The sequence below is a fragment of the Poecile atricapillus genome, chromosome 1 (genome assembly GCF_030490865.1).
Source record: "Poecile atricapillus isolate bPoeAtr1 chromosome 1, bPoeAtr1.hap1, whole genome shotgun sequence".
Classification (NCBI taxonomy): domain Eukaryota; kingdom Metazoa; phylum Chordata; class Aves; order Passeriformes; family Paridae; genus Poecile; species Poecile atricapillus.
The window spans coordinates 161,324,883-161,349,864 of NC_081249.1; the positions used below are offsets into that span (position 1 = coordinate 161,324,883).

At 41.0% G+C, this 24,982-nt stretch overlaps 1 protein-coding gene across 4 annotated transcripts in view; it reads right to left on the minus strand.

Moving 5' to 3' along the window:
- STON2 (stonin 2) overlaps positions 1 to 24,982 on the minus strand; it is a 74,566-nt gene that overhangs the window by 33,548 nt on the left and 16,036 nt on the right. For 2 of the 4 annotated variants that reach the window (XM_058829948.1, XM_058829949.1), the window contains exons 2-4: positions 21,615 to 21,820; positions 20,943 to 21,182; positions 14,555 to 14,752 (exon numbers count right to left, since the gene is read on the minus strand). In XM_058829948.1, coding sequence (XP_058685931.1) covers positions 14,555 to 14,752; positions 20,943 to 21,182; positions 21,615 to 21,702 — 526 coding nt within the window. In that variant the 5' untranslated portion in view covers positions 21,703 to 21,820. Of the gene's footprint in view, positions 1 to 14,554; positions 14,753 to 20,942; positions 21,183 to 21,614; positions 21,824 to 24,982 lie in introns of all 4 variants that reach the window. The other 2 variants (XM_058829947.1, XM_058829952.1) reach the window with 1 other exon arrangement.

The following is a 24,982-nucleotide window of genomic DNA, read 5'->3' on the forward strand; positions in this document are numbered from 1 at the left end:
ATCATCCTAGCTGGACAAGATGGTTTAGGCCAGGATATAATCAAAGCAAAAAAACACCAAATAGAGAATGAAAGGCATCAAAATACATTAGGAGAAAAGATTAACTGAAAGCCAGATACTCCTCAGCTATATAGACATAGCATAATGCAGGTGCTAGTAAGAGCTAGATACAACTTCTCAGGACTGAAAATATGAAAAACCCACTGATACCTGTGAAATCTATTAGACATGGTCTCTGACGAGTTTCTGCTTCTTACATAAATCCACATGCCTGAAGCAGCATTTTGACAATAAGCGTTTAAGGTCTGTGAGAAGAAAAATGTGTATAAAGAACTTCACAGGTCACAAACCACTGTTCAGCTGGTCCAGTTCTCATGCTGAGAACTCTGAGAGATGCCTCCTTCACCCCTAAGGGTGTCCTAACCATCCATTTGAAATGGATCCATTTAGATGCCCCTCCTATCACAAGTGACCAAGCCCTTCTTGGCCTACAAGCTGTAGGCAGGAGCTCTGTGCCCCAAAGACAAGGCTGGTTCAGAAGTGCCTGAGAATGCTATTTTCCTCACATCCTGGTTGAATTCTGACTGACAGAAAACATTTCCTTGCTGCTTCAAAGCAATCTGTGCTGTGGCTGAGGAGACCAGGATCTGTGTGCACAGAGAGGGATGGGATGGGTAAGGAAGCTGGGGGGAACACAGGGCACTGTTAAGAGCTGTCAGATTGAAGAGCCACTTGGTTTCATTGGTCTGATGTTCACCCATTCCTTCCAACAAAAATCACAACTGAGATTTTTGTTTGAAGTCTTGCAAGAATTTACAAATAAGAGTATGGATACATGCACACCCTCACACACATACAGAAATACAGATAATTAATGCACAGACAGACAGAAGGAGAAAGTACCCTGGCTCACCTGCTGCATGCTTCCACTGCCTTGTGACTTTCAGCCACATAACAGAAAAAGGCTTCAACCAGTGCCTGAGGCAAAAAATCTGAAATCTTAACTCCTAACCATAATGACTAGTAGGCATACCACTTCTCCAGTGCAGTAACACTGAAGGGAACAGAGACAATATGAAGACACAGCAAAACCAGTGCCAAAGCAAATGCACAATCCTCAGGATTTATGAGGAGGAAATACAGCTTAAAACCCCGGCCTTTCATTCTTCCGGAGCAAAGCAAACTCTGACATGCTCAAGGAGTTACATATTTGTGAAACAGCTCCTAAGCCTTTAATGACCATTACAAAAAGCGGTCTCCTTTATTTGTATAATTTATAATCACTTTATCTTCAAGTGGAAGGTGATTTTTAATGGAAGACTTGTGTCTTCTGCCATGTTACACAGAAGTCACATCTACTGTAACTTACTCCTGGTTGAAAGAAGAGGCGGTAAACGTCTGGGCCACAGTGTTTGGAAGCTGAGAGAAGTCACCTTAATGACAGACATATTGCAGAAGTTGGTTTCTTTACCCAAATTTAGTGGAAATTTTGTCCAGTTACATTTCCTATTAGATTACCAGCACAGACAGTACAGAGTGACTATGCCAACTGGGTGTAACCAGCTTTATTCTCACCTGCCATGCATTTCCACGGGACTGGGAATTACATGGTTAAAATCACATTCTACTGAATCACTTGAGGAATCTTCAGAGTGATTTATCTCAAGACCAGTAGTTACAGCAAGGGACAGCCTGACTCTACCTTGGCCCAAGAGATGAGTTGCAGAGCTACTAATTGTGCTCAGAACGTGAGAAGCCAAACAAAGGCTTTTCACATCTGAGGCATCACGGTTGATTTGTCCAGGTCATGGTCTGAATGGCTGATGGAGACAAATTCTCCAGCCCAGCAACATGCAGTTTAATGAAGACTTGCTCAGTCAGCCTTATTAGCAAGGAATTTTGCAGTGTCTAAGGAGGCAGGGTTGATATGCTTTCAATAGGACACAAAGGGTGCTAATTTCTTATCTCTGCTCCTTTCTTTAAAATTCATAGCCAAATTATAAAGTATGAGAAGCTGAGGGAAAAAAAACAAACATGCAGTTGATAAAGGCAGCCTTTGTATTCAAATCTCTGTGGGAGAAAACACAGAGTAGAAAATTATATTGGAGGATCTCCACTGTTCCCACCATCTTACCTCACCACAAGAATTAAAAGTTACTTTTATCCTTACAGTGCTCAACAGAAGCATCCTGCCATTCATCACAGAAGACAGAGATAGCACAAAACATGCTATGGCCATAATTCATTGCCTTAGTGAGTCTAGCAGTTATTTTTTAACAGAAGTTATTTTTTCACCATTTTTACCATTTATTCACTGTTTTGTACAAGTGTTGACTTGAAAACTACTTTAAACTAAACTGCACTGGCAGATGCAGCATACAATTTGGAGACCATTACGATATATTCACCATAGTGTTTTCCTCTTTTTAAACATCTTCCCTTTTGGTTGCACATAGTCAATGTGGAAACTGACTTTATTACACACATTGCAAAGCCAGCTCCACTTATATGAAAAAATACAATATACTGCATTTGCCAAACAGAACTGGGATTGAAGGCTTTTGAAACAAAAACCTAAATAAATATATAGGGAGTGTTTAGTTCTTAAACTTTTCAGGAAAGACAGTGAAGAATTTACCTCCTGATTATTACTATGCAATTAGATTAAAATGGCACAAGAACATATTTTACACTTTCATTTCAAGCAGGTGACAGTCTCAGTGTGACTAGCAATTTGGCTGTATTATATGTCTCTCTAGACTATTGCATGGGGACTCTAGGAGGTTATGATGTTAAGCATAGAGACCACTTGTCTCCATCAATTTGAGTGGCATTTTCCCAATTTATGCTAATTTAAGTGAAGACTTCTATACTCAAACACTACTCATAGTGTTTGAATATAGAAAATAAAGATATTTTTTTTTAGGGGTAGGGGAATGACTTAATGAAGTCAGAAAAATGAAAATATCCCCAAAATTTTAATCCATAAAATTGAGTTTTAAAGATAATACTTTTGGTTTTTTATTTTAAATATAATACTATTTTTTTTTTTTAGCTAATGCTAAAGCATTAGCTACTGCTAGAATTGGTATTCATTTTCTCAAAGGAGAGCCTTCTCCCAAGTAAGGGGAATGACAGTCCCTTTATTCATTTTCTCTTCCCTGCCAGAAGGGAATGCAGGATGCAGCAGGTCACCCACTAGAAACAAGGTGATGTCACTGGCATCAAAGCTTTTAAGCATCTAAATTATTTTAAATTGGAAAGAAATAGAAGTAGATGAGCACCCAGAAGAGAAAAAATGGGCAGGAAGAGAGAAAATCCTATGGTGAAGAAAGGGAAAAGGGACTGTGTGAGTTCAAGAGCATTTCTTAGAGCATTGGCAGCTGGGAGGCTAAAGAGCCACATTGAAACTTTCCTGTAAAGCAGGAGATGGGCTGGAGCAGGAAGATTAAAGCTGTTCACTGTGGAATAATTCAAATGCAAAAAAAGTATAGCCTAGTCATCCATTCTTGTATTTTCTTCCCCCTTACTTCTCCCCTGGAGAAAGATATCAAGAGGCATATGAGCTGGGTTTCCAGGTGTAGCAGGAGAAGCCTGGGTCCTGGTCCCATGCTGTTTGACTTGAGAATGATCCAGGAATTATCAGGTTAATCTCAAGTGCCTTTGCTCATTGAAGAGTGACTCTTCTCCCTGCCATCTGATGAGGGGTGAGTTGGTTTCTACTGACCTGCTTTTCCTTTTATCCAGCAGACGAGGAGCTACTGGGTCTGGCAAAACCCTTCTCCTTTCACACCTGTTTGTTCCATTAGTTCAGGTTTGGGTTGCTCAGACACACAAGACAAACTGGTTTTGTTCTGTGGATGCAGCTGGACTGTCAATCTCAGCAAAGCACAGCTCACCCGTTTGCCCCATTAGCCCCCACGCTCTATCAGATCTGGATTGGCTTGGCAGGGGGACAGAGGACAGAGCTGAAGCCTCAGTCACCCCTTTTTAACATCTCAGTCTCTTGGCAACTAAATCACCTGGTGAAAGTAGATCACACTCAAAACACCTTCTCTGCATTTCCCTAAACTCCCTTGCCCTCTCAATAGCCCTCCATTACCAACAGCATCGCTGTTATGAGAGCCCTCATGTCCATTGCCTCTGACTTCTCTGTTATTGAGATGCCATCTGTTGTTGATGTTTTATCTACTAGAGCACTGACCTCTCTTAGCTAAGCTGCTTTGACCTTTATGGGAGATCAGTTCATCTGATGCTGTCCATCTCTGGACACATACGTGACTAATCGGGAAATCAAGTGCTCTTCATGATGTTTGAACTGTGCTGTGACACACAGGCTGGTCCCTGCAAGCCTGGGACAAAGAAGAGCCAAAGGAGCTGAAGCTGAGTCCTGTAATTTCAAACCAAGCAGAGATCAAAAGCATACCTGCAGAGTTTGATCACATCGTGGGGAAGCTCTCATAACACTTGTTATATCTGAAGAATTTGCAGTGGCATTGATTTTAGCAGAGATGTATGGTCTTAGCAGGGCCCTGAGTGCACAGCCGTGTTGTTAACCCATGTCACTGTGTCTTCACTTCCTTTGCAGCCGTCCTAAATCAAGGAAAACTGTTCATGCCTAATACAATCTGTAATTATCTTAAGGCCAGATTTACCCTGAAAGCCTGAGGTCTGCCATCAGCAAGGACAGATCTGTGTGTGCAACAGTAAGTACACAGCTCTGCTGAAACCTCTTCAGCTAAGCATGTTTTCAAATACAGCCTTTTAGCACTGCAGTTTGGTGGCTTTCCCAAGAAAAGCATAATCTACTCACTGAGACGAAGATGCAAGATGAAGACTGTGCAATCTAATTACAGAACTTGCTGAAGAGACACACCAACACTCAGAGAAGGGGAACAATGCACATGCAACTGCGTCAACAGAGTGAAATGCCTTTGTGTCTCTTCCTCCTTGGAGACAAAAAACTCAAAAGATTTGCGGGGAATCCTGCAGGTCTCCCAGGATACACCATAGTTCGCGCTAATAATGTGTTGCTGGAGGCAACCAAGCCTGAACAAACAAATCAGTCCAGGGGAGGAGGAGTGGTGGGTTCATGAAAGCAAAGCCTCCAGGAAAGCCCCCCCCTTACTTCTTTTATGTAAACTTTCCCACCCAGATCCTAATTCTGGCTGGCTGGTGAAGGGCCTGCTGCAGAGGAGGTGAATCGCCCTGGGCCAACCTCGTGTCCCACTTGTGGAACCAACAGCCCGTGCTGGAGGCAGCGTTGCACAGCCCTGAGGCACAGGAAGGATGAAGCTGGCGCTGTGGCTGGCGTGACAAATGCATTAACACCCTCCAGTTGTCTGCCCTGCTGGCTGCACCATGTGCCTCTCTGTACTCTCTGTGCTGGCATGTGCTCCCTTTCCACCCCAGTCCCTTCTGAGACTCAAGCCTACCACCAAGCATACAAATGCACGTGTAGCAGAGGCAGGACACAGACAATCAGTCTGAATATACTGCAAGGGTAACTGCCTGATGCACTGGCACAAAAGGAAGTAAGATCCTGGGATGTATCAAGGAGACAATTCCTGAAGATGGGAAAACTACTATCTTGATATCAGGCTGTGGTGAGACCTCAGTCTTGCACAGTTTTGATCACCACATACCCAAAAGAGTAATTCAAACAGCAGCGTGAGCTGAGAAAAGCTTTCTAGGATGAGGAGAATCGAGAACCAGAATACTAAAGAGCTTGTCTCATTCAGTTTAGCAAATGAACACAGAGAGAGAGATAATTACCCTGTATAAATATATTAAAGTGGTTACACTGGAGAGGGCAAAAAGCTATTTGAAAGACAATATTGGCACAGGAACACATGGATAGGAAATGGTCATGAATACATTTATATCAGGGTCCTGGGACATAGATTCCATTCCTATGAGCTTAAGTAAATAATGTTTAAAGCTCTCTGAAATGTCTGCATGTGAAAATATAGCAGCTCCAATGAACCATTAACTAAAGTCTCTGCTTAAATGGAATATTTTCTACAAAGCCTGTAATGGGCTTGAGAATGCAGAGCTACAGGACATATGGTGGCAGGATCTCTAATCTCCTTTTAGATTTGAAATTTGACGGCTAGATTTGGAGAGGAGCACACTGAGCTGAAGCTGTTTGAAAATTTTGTTCAACTGTAACAACAATAGCTGGGACATGATAATCTTGGAAACAGTTTTAGGTGCAAAACCCAGATCTGGAGTTCTTCACAAACATTCTTAATAGTTTTAAAAAATTGAGTCCTAAGTGATTAGTTCTAATCAGTGTCCATGAAATATACTGCAGTACCACAAGGGTACTGACAAGTAAATTGGACTAGAATCCATGTGACAAAACCCAGAATCACAATTCTCATTCTTGCTAACCAAGATCAGAATGAAGAAATAGCATGAAGTCTCCTCTTCCTCTCATGTAATATGCACAGTCATAATGCAAATACCAGTTTATACAGGCAGAGGCTTTTGGTCTCATCTGTCAAACATGAAGACAATTAAGACCAAATTGCTTGTAATTACAGATGAACGTGGTTATTAAGGCTAGATGAGGTAAATGATGATCAAGACTAGATGAGGTAAAAAGCAGAGATACTGAAGTAAAGACATAAATCAGCAGTTTCCCTAGAGTACTGTCATCCAACTGTGCTCATTTCTGCCTTGAAAGAACAGAAAGTGTTACATTTTTCCCCTAACACTGGGGCTGAATAAAAGAAAAAAGGAGGCAGAAGTCCTGATAAAAATGGACATTTATCACAAGTTTCTAAGTGGGCACAAGAAAATAAGTTGTCAGCATAGAAAATGAAGATTTTGCTTAAATTATTCTGTTCACTATTCATATTTTTGACAAATCTGCTTCCTATTTTATCCCACAGTGTTCTTTGAGGAGATGACTCTGTAACTGGTCCCGTACAGGCATTCATCATCACTTTTCCAATTCCTGTGATGCGTAGTCCAGTGATCCCCTGAGCCTTTCTTAGGTTTCAGATGATATCACAGCAAGAAAGAAACAAGCAAATCCATGCATTTGGGTCTTGTGAAATTTCTGATTCTTACTTGCTCTCTGCTGCTGCCAGCTTGTTCACTGGCTGTTTTACTCTGCCAGCTCCATTCAGCCCCTTCATAATCAGACAGGAAATTCCACACAGATCTGGAATCTCTAATCAAGAGCACATGCAATGATTTACAACTCTTGTTAATTGGTGCTACGGCTGAAGCCTTGCTTGCTTCTCTGCCATGTAGAGTCAAGGGTGGAAAATGCCAGTTCTCAGGTGGGTGACTCCTCCCTGCAGTGAATCCTGTGGTGGTTCAGGAGCTGCAGAATTGTGTTCCTTGGGGTGCAGCCAATGCTGTAGGGCACTGGCTGTGGTGCCGAGCAGCAGGAAGCTGGGACAGTGCTTCTCCAGAGCTGCTCTATGGCTACAGTGCCATTCCTGCCTCCTGTCAGCAGTACAGCAGCATGGGGCAGGAACTGAATGCAACAGGCGAGATAACATCATTGAAGACTGCCACTGATGTTTTCCACTTTGAAAGAGCTCAGTGTGGGGAGAGATCTTGGTGTTCTTCTCTCCCAGCAGCTTTAAGCTTGGAAGCCACTTAGCATCCTGCAGAATCGGTCCAAATAAACCAAGCTGTTCCTCTGTGAACACAGCAATCACTGATAGCTGCTGCACTTAAGCATAACATCTCCAATTAAGCTTTACACTGAAATGTGCTGTCCAGCTGCAAAATCTCCTGCAGAACTCCTCAGGCTTATCATATCAGCACGTGGCTTTCTGCATGAGAGACCAACTGGGGGAAACGTAAACACTGTGGCTGACGAATCACAGCCTTACAAATAGAAAAAAAGAGCTTCTTACCACCTAGTCTGCCTCACTGGCCTGCGACAAACTACAAAGCATCTATTCACATCTATTTTCTCAGGATATTGCCTATATAAAGTCAGATCAGAAGGTCAGTCCTGTGACTTGCCCTGGACTTCTCTCTGCTGTCCTTTCAGCTGATCTATGTAAAAGCATTGGTGAAAAGAGTGAACTTCCTCAAGCATACCATGTAGGCTCAGCATTTAGCTCTTCTATAATAAAAATATCCCTGCTACAAATCCACAGTTACGGTATCTTGCACTTCCGAGTAGCCATCAGAAGAAAACAGCACCTAAACTAGGAGATGATCATTTAGCTTTTTGCAGGACAGGACCAATGACATGTAGGAGGTCAGAACTGATTCTATGCTAGCAAGCAGACAAGAAAACAATTAAACAGCAAAGTTATTATATATAAAAGTTTTTAACTATAACATTTCAAGCAACAATGAAAATTAGACTCAGTTCTTTCATACTGTCACTTTCTCCTCTCACACTTTGCCTCCTCCTTGTCTTAGACTTGGTTTTCTTAGAATGTGGAGGAGCAGGGAAGGCCTAATTAATTCATGGGGGTAAGCACCATAAGACTCAGCCTAGCAGGCATTAGTAGAGCAGACACTTCTGAGCTTTCTTCTAACTCCTTTCTTCCTATAAGAGCAATATTAAATCCTGTCCTCCTACACCCTGATGTATCTCATTGCTCCTGAAGAAAAAGGAAGAGTCTCATAGTCCTACAGCAGCATCAGCCACTCTTCTTTGTGAGGCAAGGTAACAGAGAAGATAAATAATCAGTGTTATTTTCTGGGGCATAACGGAGGCAGATATTGGACCTTTTGAAGTTAGCAAACTACATTTAGCCCCACAAGAGCTGGCAGAGCTGAGCTCACTGACATCTCAGCTTGCTTTACACGCTATTACTAGGACAGTCCTTTTTAAAAATGAAGTTTTTGAAGGGATGGGAATGGCTGATCAGGGACCAACTTTGCTGTAGCTGATGTTAATCAAAAAGATATTATGCAAATATTTGCTCAGGATATAGTATTATAGAATGGCTTGGGTTGGAAGCAACCTTAAAAATCATCTTGTTTCAACCACCTTGCCATGAGCAGGGACACCTTCCACGAGAGCAGCCCGCTCCAAGCCCCATCCAGCCTGGCCCCGAACACTTACTTCCAAGAACGGGGCATCCGCAGCTTCTTTGGGCAATCTTTTCCAGTGCCTCACCACCCTCAGTAAAGAATTTCTTCCATATTGCCAGCTCACGTTGAGCTTTTCATCTGCCAACACTCCCACATGCTTTTCCTCAGGGCTGTTCTCAATGCATTCTCTGAACAGCCTGCAGTTGTGTTGTATATTTCAAACTGAAGAGTTTGGTGTAGAAGTGACTGGGTGAGGTTTGTTGGCCTGAGATGTGCAGAAGGCCAGATTAGACAATAATAAGGACATTACAGTCCTCCTTTCTGGCCTTAGAGCCTATGAATCAGACAGATGACTGCACACCAAGATTATTTTGTAATTCTCTCTACTGAATAGACAGAAATAAACATTTGTTTTTGTACCTGTTCTTCCCTCATTATAACCCTTCCCCCTTCCTCCTGGCAGATTTTCCGTGCCTTCCTTCTTGCCACGAGAAGGTATCGAGACAGTGACTCTGGTCCACTGCTTTCACCCTCATCAAAGAGCAAGATTGTCAGTCTATATGGCAAAAGCTATTTCTACTTCACCTAGGTCCAGCTTGCACAACCAAGCTGCAGGCTTCCCCACTGCAAAGCAGGGATGAGGACTGAACAGTACTGCAGACGTCATTGGGATACTGTGGCCAGAAAGCCTTGAAGACGAGCTAATTCCCAGTACACAGGTCTATCTTGGGATCTCAATACTTCTACTGCTATGAATTATCTAGACCTAGCTTCCCAGATCTAATTCATTACCCTTCAAGAAGCTAAAAATGTATGAGAAAAATATGTGGTGACAACCAGGATATAAAACTCCTGAATTGCTAGTTGGTATTGACATGAAAAATAAAAAATCCTGCCTCTGGTGATGAATCTAGCCCTTACAGGTTGGAGTTATTTAAAAATATATTTTAGGTGCTATTTGTTCATGGTACTCTGGAGTCCCCTCCTTGAAGCAAGGGTTGGATGTTCCTTTCTGCAGCCCCTCCAGTTGGCTTTGGCAGGCTCTCACATTTTTCACACGAGTGGGACACCAGCACAAGCTGGTTAATAGTTACACGGCATAACTGAAATGCAGTTGTGGATGGAAGGTGGTAATCACCAGCATATATTATTTTCCCCTTTGCCATGGTAATTAACATGGAATAATTTCAGAGCTTGTAGCCCATTCATGGCATTCAGTGCAGCCACATTGCACAGCTATATAATCTGTTCAAAGCTGCTTGTCTGACACTCACAGAACACCATCCTTGCAGTCATCATATCAGGATTCAGTATCTGGCTGGTGCAGTTACAGAAGAAATGCAACAGAACTACTGCAGAAAAGCATTAGGAAAAGGTTTGAAAAGTTATTACTTGCTTTCTATTACCTTGAGGAGCTAGCTGAAACTGAGCTTTTCAGAACTGGCGTTTCTAAGTTTTGGAACAGAAGCACCAGAACCCCGTTAAACGATGTGTTTTACTTTGAAAATAACAACATTCTCAGAACTAATTCCTTGTGCTATTTATGAACTGTTTAGATTTTGAGAAGTTAGGGGTCAATCATGTAACCTTTTATCTCCAAACATGCAGATGTTTTCAGCAAATAATAACATAGCTATTTCCTCAGTATCCCAGTAGTCCCAGAGATATAAGAAAATGCCAAAGAGAACAACTGATCAGCAAATTGAACTGTTAGCATCAAACATGGCTTAGCTGCAGCTTTGCTAAGATACAAATCACAAAAGAAACAACTAAACTAGCAATGATGCACCTAAAACTGCTGTGAGGAAATTTATGCCTACACACAGATACACAGCTTTATTATATAATACAGAGAGATTCTACTATATATATTCTATTAAGTTTATAATTGAATATAGTTTATGAGCTATGTAAATATATATATCTTTATTATATACATATTAACCAAATATAATTATTTATATTTTGTATACAACAATTTTAATTTATATAAATAAAATTATTTTAAAGAAGAATGGTGAAACGCAGAAATCTAAATCAATTATAAACCTCAGAACAGATGCATAACCACAGTTACAAGAAGGCCTCTTCCTTGCTCCTCTGTCTCACAGATATTTGGACTTTTTTGAAAGCTGAGACAGGCATCTGCTACAGAAGGAACAAATACTTGTATTGTATCAGTAACAGAGATGTCCTGTGTTACTTATCTTGCAGAGCACAGCACAAAGGCCAAAAGTTCCCACTTCTTTTCATGCTCATTGATCCAAGCTGAGTGACATGGTGAGGCATGGTAGGAAATCTGAGGCAAGGGGCACTTCACCAGCACCAAATGCAGCTTCACACCACTGTGAAACCCCAGCTGTTACAACCACATAAAAATGCCCACATTAAATGGATGGTGCGCTATCACCTGACCCACGTTTACTGGCTAGCTGCTGCAGGCCTGAGTCCCTTGTGCTGACAAAGATGAGGGTAATGTAAAAGGCTTCTTGGTGCCAGAGCTCAAACAAGCATAGGCAAGGAAGTGCAGCCTCTTATAGCTGCTCTTTGATAGAAAAGCAAATATTTTTCAGCTCTGCTCGTGCAACATTTACCTTCACCACTGTGAACATTGCTCCCTTTACAGGACATAAGTCTGCTTATCCTAGCTCCATCAGTTGGGAGGTTCTCTGCAGTCTCCTGTAGCAAGGGTAAACTTTCAGGTTGAACCATTCAGGTATCTCTCATCTTCCTAAAATATCTTCCTAGGCCATATCTTTCATAAATACATGCATTATATAAGCACAAGCCCATAGGTTTTGCACTCGAATTTTGTGTCAGTTGTGGGAAAGTTAATTCCCAGCCAATTTTACTTGCTTAGAGTCTACCAGCCCCGGACACTAAGATGCACATTTTTATGGCTGAGACTTGTCTCTCTGTATGCCTGCAGTCAGGCTTTAATCTGCTCCCACACAAAACCCTGTGCCCTTAACTACCACAGGCAGTTGGTGTTTAAGCATTCTGCATGCAGGACAGACTCAAGACAAGTGGTGAAATTATGGAACAGAGTATCCTTTTATCCTGTTCAGGCAATAAAAATTCACCATGGCTAAAATAGCTATTTTACTTAGCATCTGACTACAGAGTATAATTTTTCATGCTTTTCTCATCACTTGGTTTTTCTCTCTTGAACCAGTATTAAACCAGACTGTTTTATAGACCTGATTCTTTACCATCACTAAGAAGATCAAACAATGATTTATTATTTTCATAGGGTTTTTAGCAGTGAAATTAGTCTGATTTTTTTTCCCTCCAGCAAGCTTGACCTTGGAGTAAACATCCTGGCTAACAGTCAAGGTGACTTCATCATCACACAGAGCATGAGGATTCCTCTCTTTGCCTTCATGGCAAAGTACATGCCATTTCATTGTCTTGATACAGCCTTCAAAACTCACTACAGACTGAGGCAGCCAGTCCTTTGAGGGGAGAAATGCAAATCAAATGCTTGAATTAAGTCAGGTTTAAAGAACTAAATATCTGGTGAGGGGCAGAGAGGATGGAGAGAAGACAATGATCATACTTTTTTGTCCACTTACGCACTGTTATGGTGGGATGACAGTGGACTGAACAACAGAAAAGCAGCCACAACTGTACAACAATTCCATGGCCACTATGTCCTCAGCTTCCACACTTCCACAAACCTTCCTGATGCCAGCAGCCACTGCGAGGAGTGGACTGTGAGGCATCCCAAGAATAAGACAAACAGATGCACTTCGTTCATGCTGCCGTTTTGCAAACTCTACACCTGGTCACAGGAAGACTCCAGTATCATTAAGGTATTGGAAGTGTAAGTGTATCTTATGTTTTATGTATCTTATGTTTATGATTAGTGCATCTTGTTTTAACTAATAGCACAGACTTACTTATACTACCTCCTTTTTTACTTGTTAAAATTTTTAGGTGACTGGAGTGAGTTTTTATACTCATCTTGCTAATAAATACGTCAAGTTTGTGACTGACTGAGAAGGACATAGTAAGAAAGTTGCACACAAAGCTTTTACTGAAGTATCAGCTTCACTTTCGGCCATATATAGGATATAATCCCATATGCGTGACAGGCATATACGGCAGCCCTTTTGTCTTTGACTTGATGTGAACGTATATACAGGCTGGGAACCCCTCATTCCCTTTACTCAGATGGAGATGGCCCCAGTGAGAGCAGCCTATAGCAAATCAAGAAAATAGCAATATACAGCATATACTCTAGCTTGCCTATTCTACCTAAAAATGGTTTCCAAACTCAGAGGTACAGAGAAGCAGAGTATCCCAAAATAAAAATGGTCAGACAGATTTGTGGTAACTTCATTATTTGAAAAAAGAAACAGCTCTACTTAGACAAAAAAACTACTACTTCTCCACAAATTCTTTGTCTAAAGTACTGAGCCAGCACCTACCATGCTGCTGTTAAAAAACCTGCCTGGAAGTCTAACCCAGCTTCACTGAACCACCAAATAATACTCTTTAGGTGATGTACACATATGTTTCTTGTGGAAGGGACATATGACCTCGGCGAGGCTTAGGAAACTCATTCTCACAAAACAGATCTTATTTCCCACATATTATTACATTCACCACCTGAGAGAAAACACATTAAATATCTCCCAGGTCTGAGCTATCACAACACGAGGGAATCAATTTTCATCACCAAGCTGGGTAGCTACTGACCTTCCTCACCTTGGGTTGAACAGCTTCCAACATAGTGCAGGTGCTTCCTCCTGAAGCTGTGTATTTTTTCTATGTCCTGACATGTCAGCTTTTTTATGCACTGTGAAAGTCGGCTTTGTCATTCAGGAGATCCTATTCTCCATAACAAGACTGGTACCACTCTGCTTTACTCCTCCTTCTTCAGCTTACCCAGAGTACAACTGAGGAGCAAAGAGCTACAGTGCCATGTAGCACACTTTTCCACAATCAGGATTGTGTCTGAGTAGAGCCCTACAAGGTCAGCTATAAGGTCCTTAAATGGTTAAAATCTGCTACTGAACCATCTTATGTCATGTCTTAAACTCTCTCTGCATTTACTGCTCAGTAACAGTGCAAAGCACTATGCATAGAGTGCTTCCAGCAAACTGGATCTGTGTCTTTGCACTCCCTGAAACAGAGAGGAGCAAGGAGAACTGGGCCTGCCTTAGCTGAATACACTGTTGAGAAAATTTCTGCATGGAAATTTAGCAAAGGCATCCAGCCTGTCACACAGCATACTAGTTCCTAGATCAGCTTAAGCTAATTGTGGCATGTGAAAACCTGAAATGTTCCAAGTCTATCAACAGGTACATAGTTGGCTCTAACAGGTACACTTGGCTCTAACTTCAGGAGCCTGCACATGTCAGCGCTGTGTACAATCCAAGTGTGATTTTTTTGGAATTAGAGTAGAACAAAAGGTTAGTCTGCCTAATCCTTGAGTTTGCTCTGCTTTGGATCCATTCCCTGTGGCTCAATTCTGAATAGTGAGTTTGAGTAGCATCAAAAAGATTGAAGGATTCCCTCTTACCAGCTGAATCTGCTGCAGATGTTCTACCACTGGTCAAGTCCTCGGTATTGAGTGACTGCAGATCTGTGTAGGAGGGAGCAATGCTTGGGCTGCTGGTGTCCTCTGAGTTGGTTGTCCAGCTGCTCTCTGAGGCACGGGCTTGCCTCTCAGAAGAGTTGGAAGAGGGGGAAGTCCAGCTGGGTGCTTTTGATGCAGACACTGGTTGCAGAAAGCACGTATTGATTAGAGACATGCAGGGCAATCTGTCTGAATATCACGTTCACAACTATTCCAAAGACATGCTAGATCAGTGTACTGGGGCTGTGTAAATACAAATTCCAACATCCACAGCAACTCAGTCATTTTATAACAAATGCAGAGCAACTTAGCTAGTGCCTGGCACTGTTACCCTCCAGCATGACTCAGCTGTCTGCCTTATATTCTGCACTGAAGGCAGCCATATGCTTTCCTGTTGCTCAAGTACTGGAGAAACTGAGACTTTTCAGAATAAAACTTCATGTTTCTGACACTGCTGACAGGACCTGAATGTGTTTGTTGTGCAACACGGTGGAGTTTTTACAGCACCACAGATTTTTTTTTTAAAGTGATTTTATTATATTTAATTAAGCATTCCCTACCTGTGACACCCACTCAAATGCAGTCATCATCTCAGGAATGCTCTGCATGGAGGGGGAGTGTAAAAATAATCTGCAATTGACCTATTGATGTGCACTAGGAATGGCTGTTGTTTCTGAACATGCGGAATGTAGAGGCCCAGTCTGAATACACTACATAACACTTCTGCTCAGTGTAGACCAAAAATCCTGTTCTACTCATTTGCCAGACTTGTCAGTCAAACAGTTCAGTCCTGCCTAACCACCACCCAGAGTTTATAACACAATCACACACATCTACTGCTATGAGCTTGTATTGTGTACTCTTTGTATCACATACTCTTGGCCCACAACATCGCTTGAATGATAGGAACAATGGCTGACTCTAGTGAGGAAATAATACTAATAAAAAAGAAAGTTATGGTTAGAAAGTCTTCCTGAACTAAGGAAAAGTTTACAGGTAGAGACTATTTCTAATTTAATAACAGCTTAATAGTGGGCTTCTAAATTAGTACATCTATATTTAGCTGTTAAACCAACAAAGACCTTGATACTCTCCAAATCTTGCAGTTATGGAACAACTACTGACACAGAGATTCTCTTCTCAGTATGTAATAAACAAACAACCCTTACTAGGACAGATACTTTGGAAAAAAAGACAATGTTAAAGAAGATTCATCTCTCTCCATCCAAGTGATGTGACAGGACACTTCCTCATTACAGAAACCTTGTTGTGTGCATAGACAGAATATCCAAACAGTGCTCTCTGTCTTGCCTCTTGAGAGGTGTGAATTTATTTTGTATATCTGCATTGATAGCCTCAGGTAAGCAGGCAGTGGAATTTTTATATGTGTACAGCTGTGCACCTACTGACACTAAGTGGCTTCTGAGTAGAGTCATCCCTGAGGACAAGGAGCTGAAAGTCAGATCTGTCTCCTTATTGCACATGTTGACAGCTGTTGTGTCAGACACACAACCAAAGCCCAGCCCTCCTCCCTCCAGTAACTGCACGCTGTGCTGTGCTTAATGCCTGTAGAGAAATGAGGATGATGAATGTATGATTATAATCTGTCAGTCCCTCTCTCAGTCCTTTTGTTAAACACAGCGTGAGGCACCTGAAAAGCCATCCTTAAAACTTCAGCTGAAATTGCTTTGACAGACAGAGCACTTTATTTGGACATAGAGGACAAATTGAAAAGCTGAGCTCTGTATGAGGATCACTAACGGGAGCCAAGTTGTGTTTTTTTTAAAGTGTGCTTCATATCCTAAAAACTGTGGAATTATTTTGTAAAAAATCTTAGATTTCCAGTATTTTTTTGTTTTAAGTCCGTCACAGCAATATGAAAAAACAGGCTAATTTAGAAACATGTAAGATATAATAACTCAAATACTGCCGACTAGTTTTGTGCTTTCCAAACCAAATTTTTATTTAAGAAGGCAACTGAGTGGACTAGTGTGCCAAATACTTCTATATAAGAGCAAATTAATTTTATTCCAGGTAACATGGATCATTTTGAAAGAACAGAATTGTTTTGCTTTTTTCTTAAAAGCGTCTTGTACTTTGGAAAACCAAAACCACAGGCAGCTTCTTCTGCAATGGATATTCTCTAAATTCTTACTACAGTCAACTTCTACCTGTGACTGTTCTAGGTTACCCAACACTAATTATTAAAACTAACAAAAATGCATTTTCCCCTAAGCTTAGTCAAAAGACCATCTAGCAATCTCAAAAAGCAAGACAAGTAAAAGTAAACATCTACACATGTTTAAGATCTCTCTTCAGATGCTTCTGCTGCTGCTCTTCAGATTCCTAGAAGTGCTGCAGCCAAATTCCTAAATGAGGCAGGGCTCTTTTGAGTTGAATTCAGTCTCTAATGCAAATAGCCAGAGAGTCCCAGCCTTTCTGCTGCAGGAATTTCTCAGAAATCTGTTCATCTTGAAAGACAATGCCAGAACTATCCCTAAAATGCAAATTCTGTAGCATGCCTCGTATATTGAAAATCAACTCATTGTTTCCCAAAATAAGACATGCATTTTACTTTTCTTGACATGTTTACTCTTAAAACAATGGATTGGTTTTAATATGAAGATTTACCTTGAAGCGTTCATTCCTCTTTGGTGTTTCGAAGACCTGTTACTTGATCCCTATGCTGTATTACTATAAACCATGTTAGCATCATTTCCTTTCTTATTACATAGGACTTCAGATTTTTCTGATTTTAGCATAGCATCACAGTTTCTGGTGACAGGTGTAGTTTCCAGCTGCTGATCTTGTGTTGCAAATATTGTCTACTTTCAGAGAGAACAGCACAAAGTAGTTAACCTCAGATATGCTGTTGGATAGCCTCTCAAGGGACATGGTAAGAGTCCAAGTAATTTGAGCCATTTTAAACCAGACAAAGCTCTTGGGAAGAAGTGGGCTGAGCAGGATGGATGATGTAACAGATCTTGCCTTAGTCTAATTATGGTGACTAAGAATACCTCATTGAAATGAAGAGTGCAGCTAACACCGATAGAATATAAGACAGTGAGCTGGAGGCCCATTGTGTAACAACTGCAAATGTTTTGTCACCTGCTGGCTGTGATAATTTACAGATTGTGTAGCATTTGTGATAGGAACATTCAGGTCAGCCTAAAAATCTAATTTTTCACTTTGGCAGTAACAGTTTGACTAGGCTGATAATAATTGTAACAAAAATCAAATTTCTTCTTTTCCCAGCAAAAGGAAAATAGAGAAGGGGACACCATGATACATAATTTCTGTGACAAAGTATTTCTATGGACTCACTCAAGAGCTTTTGCTTCATGAGGAGAAATCCACATGATTTGGCAGCTGTCAGTTAACTATACATAAACCCCAGATGCAGAAATATTTTGAAACATACATTTTTTTTAGCATTTACTCTGCCTGAACCTGATAGAAGGGTTTACAAGAACATCCTAAATATAGATAGTTTTCACTGTAAGGCTTACTACGGGTGCTTTTCATTTCTGTACCTCAGATTTTGACCTTTCTTTTTATCTGCCAAATTCTTTGCCTGTTTGTTCAGCCCTGTTTCTTGTCATCAATCCCCCGGCCTCTGCTCCCCCAAGAATGTCTTCACTTTTCCCAGAACAAGGGTCCAGCATTAGCCTTGGTCTTCTTTAAAATGTCCTTCCTATAGGATAACCACTACATTATAGCTGTCTTTAAATTGCTATTTTTTTTTAGCAAAAAAATGAGTACTGAGCACTCTGGGACAAATATTTGCTTTTGGGGGAATCTGTGCCAAAATACTGTAGCCCTAATGTCAGAGCAAGACAGCATCTCTCTCTCCTAGGACTCTTTGCTCTCATGGCACTCTGGAAATCCCACTTTGCAAGCCCTTTTCAAAATGTGTTTCCAGGCAGCCTGGCCATCAGCCTGGGTAATTATCTAGTCAGCTGAGCAGCTGCTTGAGCACAGACAGAGAGACAAGCGATTTCCTAACAGCACTGGAGCCCTGACAGGAACGCGACCGGGGGTGCTGAGTCTCCAGGACGTTGCTCTTCACAGTTGCCTGCGCAGGAAACAGATTTCAAATGTGTCCATCCTTCTCACACCAATCCCTCTGCTTGTACTTGGCCTTTATGCTCTTCCCTCCCCCCAGTCTGGGTATTTGCTATTGTTCTTATGCAGAATGTTTGCTACTGGAAATGAATAATTGCTGTCACCATGGGCTTTCCACTGAGGGTGTCAGCGTACACAACGTCTCCAGCTTTGCTGCCGCTCATAGGAAAAATAATCGTGATCTGCACAATAATGGAGAACAACTAGGCTGAAGTTTATCCTGCCTCATGCTGTCAGATGTCTCTCAAAGTAAAGGGCCAGAAACAGAGCTGTCATTTCTGCCTCCATTTAGAGGCTGTCAGCTGCACTGGTCTGGCCTTTTATCATTCAGGGTCCAGAAAAGAAGTGGGACCAGCTCATAAGTAAGGACTTTAAAATATCCTTAGGACACACCTCCTTAGAGTTCCTTTATAGTTCATAGAATAATAGCTTCCCATGTAAGAATTACATGGAGTACATCCTGGTCTGACTGTTAGGAGAACCACTCTCCTCCATGAATCTCAGACAGATCCTAAGGTTAGTGTGTAAATATCCTCCCTCAGTGACACAGACACACAGGACAAGCCTCTACAGGGGCACAAATGAGAGTCTTCTTCAAAACTGCAATGCTTTCAGAAAGCCCACTCTACTCTCCTCATCTGGATATCCTAGACCTCTGCCTACAGGCTAGTGTCCCCCGTGACTGAAAACACTCACAGGCAGCGCTTTGGCTAAGCACATACCTTAAGTCTGGGCCACATCCCTCTAATGGTAGGACATCAAGTAGTATACCATAAAATTTGTTTCATGGAAGTCTTTTTCTTATGATTAGCTTTATTAAGGTTGATTAGAAAGATTTTTATTTTTCATTTAAGAAAAATTATTTCATTTTAAGGAAAAACTCGCATTTACGAGATTTTCAGTTGACAAGGATGTAACATTAGGAAGGAGATACTAAGTCAGAGCAACCAAAAGCCCCGTTTGAAGAAGTGTGTTGCTGTATGAGTAAGCATAAGGATCACATAGCCATGAAACTAGAGAGGGAGGTAGAGCACCTCAGTTTTACATATTTACACTTCATGGGTGCTCCTCCTTCTCTCCACATCACAAGGATAAATAAGTATTTACAACTAAGAAGTAAGGAAGGTCAGAGAAATCTCTTAGCCTGAAGATTGCCCTACTTCTGCACAAAGGTCTAGCCACATGGTCTCAAAAGAACTAGTCTGTAGCACCCATCAAAAGAGCAGATGGAAATCCAGATGGGGTTTGCCCAAGACCCAATCCAAAGCTGACAATCCAAGTTTTCTGACAGAAGTATTATTCATGCTACAGGGAATATATGATGGACTCAGTGAGAAGAGGAAAGCTATAACTCTTTAAACTGCTTTAATAAACAGCAGTCATAAAGTGGAACTAATAAGAGAGAATCTCAATTTAAACATGAGAAAGTAAAACTATTGTTTTCTTGGGCAATGATTCCACAACCTTCTGCAAGGAAGGACAGAAGTCTGTTCATGCAGAAAAACTAGAAGCTCATATAGCCACATGAGTTACCATAAGCTTATGAGGCAAGACAGAGGATTTGCATCCATGCTTACAGTATGTCAGAAAGAACTGCTGCATTTGAGGAAAAGTGCATGCAGTGCTGGAATTAAGGTAAACTTCTGCTGTCTTTGTAATTCTCCAGCTGCTAAATCATAGCATCAAAAGACAGCAGAAAGTACTGATGAGCAGTGGCACACTAGTTATTGGTATCAATGAACTGCTGGCAAAAAACCTACAGGATATATGCAGGAACTATCATCAGGTAAAGGCTATGATCACAGAGGGGATCACTATTCTTTCAGTTCCAGATTACAGAGACAAATATGGCTCAGACTTTTTCAATGGCTGCTCATACCTCTGTGTAAGAAATGTCACTACTGAAAACACCTCTATGATCTTTCCCCTTGAATGTATTTTGGCAATCTCCAAGACTTAGTCAAGACACAGGTGGAGTGAATCACAAAAGGCTTTCATTTTCTTTACAGAAAGAAAATCTTTCTTGTTCAATCCAGAAGGATAGTGTGAGCCCTTTTTGAAACTCTGATAACGTTAATTGTGTTAAAATACAGTACAAACTAAAGTTAAACCTTTGAGAAGCCAAAGAGCAAGGCAAAAATCCTCTATGCTCTCACTGTACTTTGTTATCTTACTGGAAGAGACTTTTTCACGGCTTCTGCCTCACCTGTTTGTGGGTGGGTTGATGGAGCACTGGTCCACGGTGCATCTTCAAACTGAACCCAAGAACTGATGGATGATGAGAGATCATGGTTACCAAGCACAGCAGAATCCAGCTTGGGCTGCTCAGCTGCCTCTTCCAGCTCTGTGCAGAAAAGGTCTTGAAATTCTCCATTTGCATTGTGATTCTCTTCTGAGGATGTGTCTGAGGAATTAAAACATTTCACCGGAGGAGCCTCAGTGCTTCCTTAAATAGAGACAACATAGAAAGATTTACAAGATTGACCATTACTTCATTGTTTTTTATTGAAACATCTAAAATTTGCCATTAAATGAAGGAAAGTTTCCTTCACCTAATGCAGTTTTTGGATTAACACTGGGCAGTCTTGCACTTGGTTATAATATGTGATATTTCCTCCATGGTTGGATAGATACCGTCTTGAATTTTGAAGGACAGATCCAAAACATGTAGTAGATCTTCATTAAATCACATGAGGAGAGATTCTTGGCCCAAATTCTCCTTTTACCTAAGGGTAGCAGGAGATAATTCAATCTCTGCACAAACTACTTCCACGTAGAAGGCAAGCTCTCCCATGACAGATATATGGTCTAAATTGTTGTAGTTGATCTAAATCAAACAAAGGAAGTCTCACCAGCATCAAAGAAAATCAGAGCTTACCTCGTGGGTGAACAGGGAGGAGCAGCTCGTCAGTGAAGGACACCCACTCAGACTGGTGGGAAGCAATGACACTTGTCAGAGATGTCATATTCGCAGCAGGTCACTCATCTTCACTTGGGGATCATCAGGAGGAGGAAGCAGAATGGGAGAGGTACAGTGAAGATGAGCCAATGGAGGGAAACAACTCCTCTGCACTTTTTTTTCAACTGCTGTTAAGACAAGAAAGAAGTAGATTACATCTTTTAGAAAATTAAATGGGAGAAACCAGTGACACCATTTTTTATAATACAGAATGTTAAAGCAATTTATGTACCACAGTCACAGTATTATCAAAGCACTATCACCTTTGAGACAGGAATGCCACCTGTTTACACTTGAGCAACTCCTTCATATAAAGCAACTGAGGGTCTTGAAACATCTTCATGTTAAAACAATCCATCACCAAACCAAATATTTTAGTCGTTACTCAAGGAGCCATGTCTCTCATAATCCCAGCAAGAGCAGATGAGGAGATTCTCCCAGGTTTAGCAAATTTTGATTATGATGTAACTTAATCCCCACTCCAAGCTGCCAACATGTCTTTACCCACCTTACAATGTCTAATCCCTCTCCAGAGCAAGCAATAAATTGCACATTTCATTTTCATTTTCAATAATATTTATGAATATATTCAATAATATTTATGAATATATTCAATAATATTTATGAAGCTGATTATGGAATGAGGATGAGTGGCCAATGACTCTTATCATGGTCTGGGTATAGAGAGCTGCCTTCTTATTTAGCTGCACTTTCCACTCTGCTGCTTGACTGGAACTTCACATTTTATTTTTAAAAACCATCTTAGACCTTGTCCAGAGTTAAGCATGATTTTATTGTAGCTCAGCAAATGTTTTCACAGATGTGGAAACTGAATTTAGTAGGCCCTCCAAGGATATGCACCCCACACAGGTCTGTGATTCTGCTAGATGAAATGGAGCACTGGAAAGTGCTCTGGTTGTTAGCTAGTAACTGGGAGGGTCAGGTCCAGGCAGAGAAATTCTCTCTGAGAAGCACCCACGACCACCTCAGTTTTGCAAACCACTTCAAAACTCTCAGAAGAGTCTTCCTAGGGAAATATGCTAATTCTGTCCCCAATTATCTCAAGCATTGAAGCTCTTGTTGCCATGGTATTGAAGTACTTGAAAATACTGAAACTCAGACCTGATTATTTGAAAGAGCTTTAAGCAGCATTTCTTGGCCTCCTGTCTCACCTAACTAAAGGGTTTTTCAAGGTGAAACTTCATGTTAGTGTACAAGAACAGATACTTCACTGAGACTTCTGTTTACCCTATATTAACAAAATTTGCACCTAAAAAGCAAACATATTTAAATGCATTCAATCTTTAAGTATTTGTGAAGGAGACAGATTATCAAATAGCTTCCAATACTATTATTCTCCTCAGGGCCACAAAGTCCTTTGTCAGCTGAAGGCAAATCAGCCATCAAGAAAGAGCTGAAAACTTCAAAAGTTTGGAAGTCACAAACCTGCCTGACAACTAGAGAGAAGTTTTGTTCAGTGTCTGAAGATTAATATTTTTGAGCAGAATAGAATGCAAAATGTATAATTTCCTGCAAACACAAAAAAGCATTCCTACAGATAATCCTGATGGTTAAGTGCAATCTGCCTTAAGACTGCTCCCCTTGCCACAGACTTTCCAGAGCCTATGTCCCCCTGACCAGTCACCCTGCATATTTTTCCCTTGTTACACAACCAATTCCCTACTGCAGGAGGAACAGCAGCGCTTCTCCTCCACTCCATGGCAGGACCCCTGTCTCCACGCAGTGTGGGCATGTACACCTGCCTGCCTTGAACAACATCTATTTTGGATGCTGTTAATAGAAACTACAAAGCTAAACATAGAAGCAAGCTAAGAAAAAAAAAAAAACAAAAAACAAACCTCAGATGTTTAGGGTCATTTAGATGCCATATGAGGGAAGGAGAGGATGACCTTGGCATCTTGTTTTTCTCATGTGACCAATTAAGCTGTTTGTTTTGGGCTTGTTTAAATATCTGTAACTAAGTTTTCTTTTCCCAGACAACTGGATACTGAGCTGCCCTTTCTCCTGGAAAAGTCTTGACTGAAGCATGAAGTGGCAGGAAATGAAAAAAAAACCCAAACAGTTTAGTCTGCCCTTGATGCACAGACTGCAGTAGAGCTCATTTTAATGTTTTTTTCTTTTTAATTTCAAGGGGAAGAAACAAAGGGAGGCAAGAAAATTGTTTGTTTCAACAGTACAGATATATGGGAGAATTATACCATTATTTCATGTACCTCTAGTACCCCACTGCTCTGTGATAAACATAATTCTTAAAATCCACTTGGTACCAGACAGCAAAACCAGCACTTGAAAATGGATAGTGAGCACTATAAGCCCAGAAAAGCAACAGAATACTGTGCACTGCATGTTATACAACTTCTACATGACTGGAATTTTCTAAAGACTTCCCAGTTTGGTAAATAAAAAAGATTGTGTTGACTTATCAGGGTTATCACACCCTTTAGACAAGCAGCCTGAAAGAGAGGAAAGGCAGTCTGAGTAGCTCATAACTTCAAAGATATTCAAAATAGAGCATTTTGAGGATGCATGTTAGGTTAAAAAAAAAAAAAATACATTTTTTCAACATTCACGAAAAAGCCTCAATCCCACCCCTTGACCTAAATGCCTGTACATAATTATAAATCATGTATATATATGACTATATATCATGTATATATAATCATATATAACACCTGTGCAGACTATGTGGAAAAAAATACTTCATCCACAAATTATTTTTCACCTCTCATTCACTCTCCAAAACCCTCCTTCGAGAAAGACCTAAGCCAATGCCAGGTGAACCAACAAGCCTCAGCCAGCACAATACCAGCGCCACTGTTCATTCAGTTAACACAACAATGCTGCAACCTGCAGAACTGCTACAGAGGTAAACCTCGCCAGGAGAACCATCTAAATTGTGGGGAACCCTGAATCCTCTCTGTAACAAAGCAGTCGGCACCACTATTTAAACACTGCAGCGAGTATTCTGCAAGTGAATTTCAGAGTGTTCCTTCCTGGTCTTCAGACTTCTCAAATATCTCTGGCTAGTCATAGAGAAATGAATTTTGAAGCCTACTAGGATTAAAAACAAATGAATCCTTTAAACTCCAAGTGAGCTACAGTTAAAGCAAGTTTATGCTGCACAGTCCAAACAAAAGCAGATGGAAACACATTTCTTGGAACAAGATATTACCAGGCCAGACCAGCATTATTTCTCTCTACATGAACAGGATTGTTTTTATCTTTACTTCTGGATTTGTGTTATTATATGCACTAAGCTTTTGGTG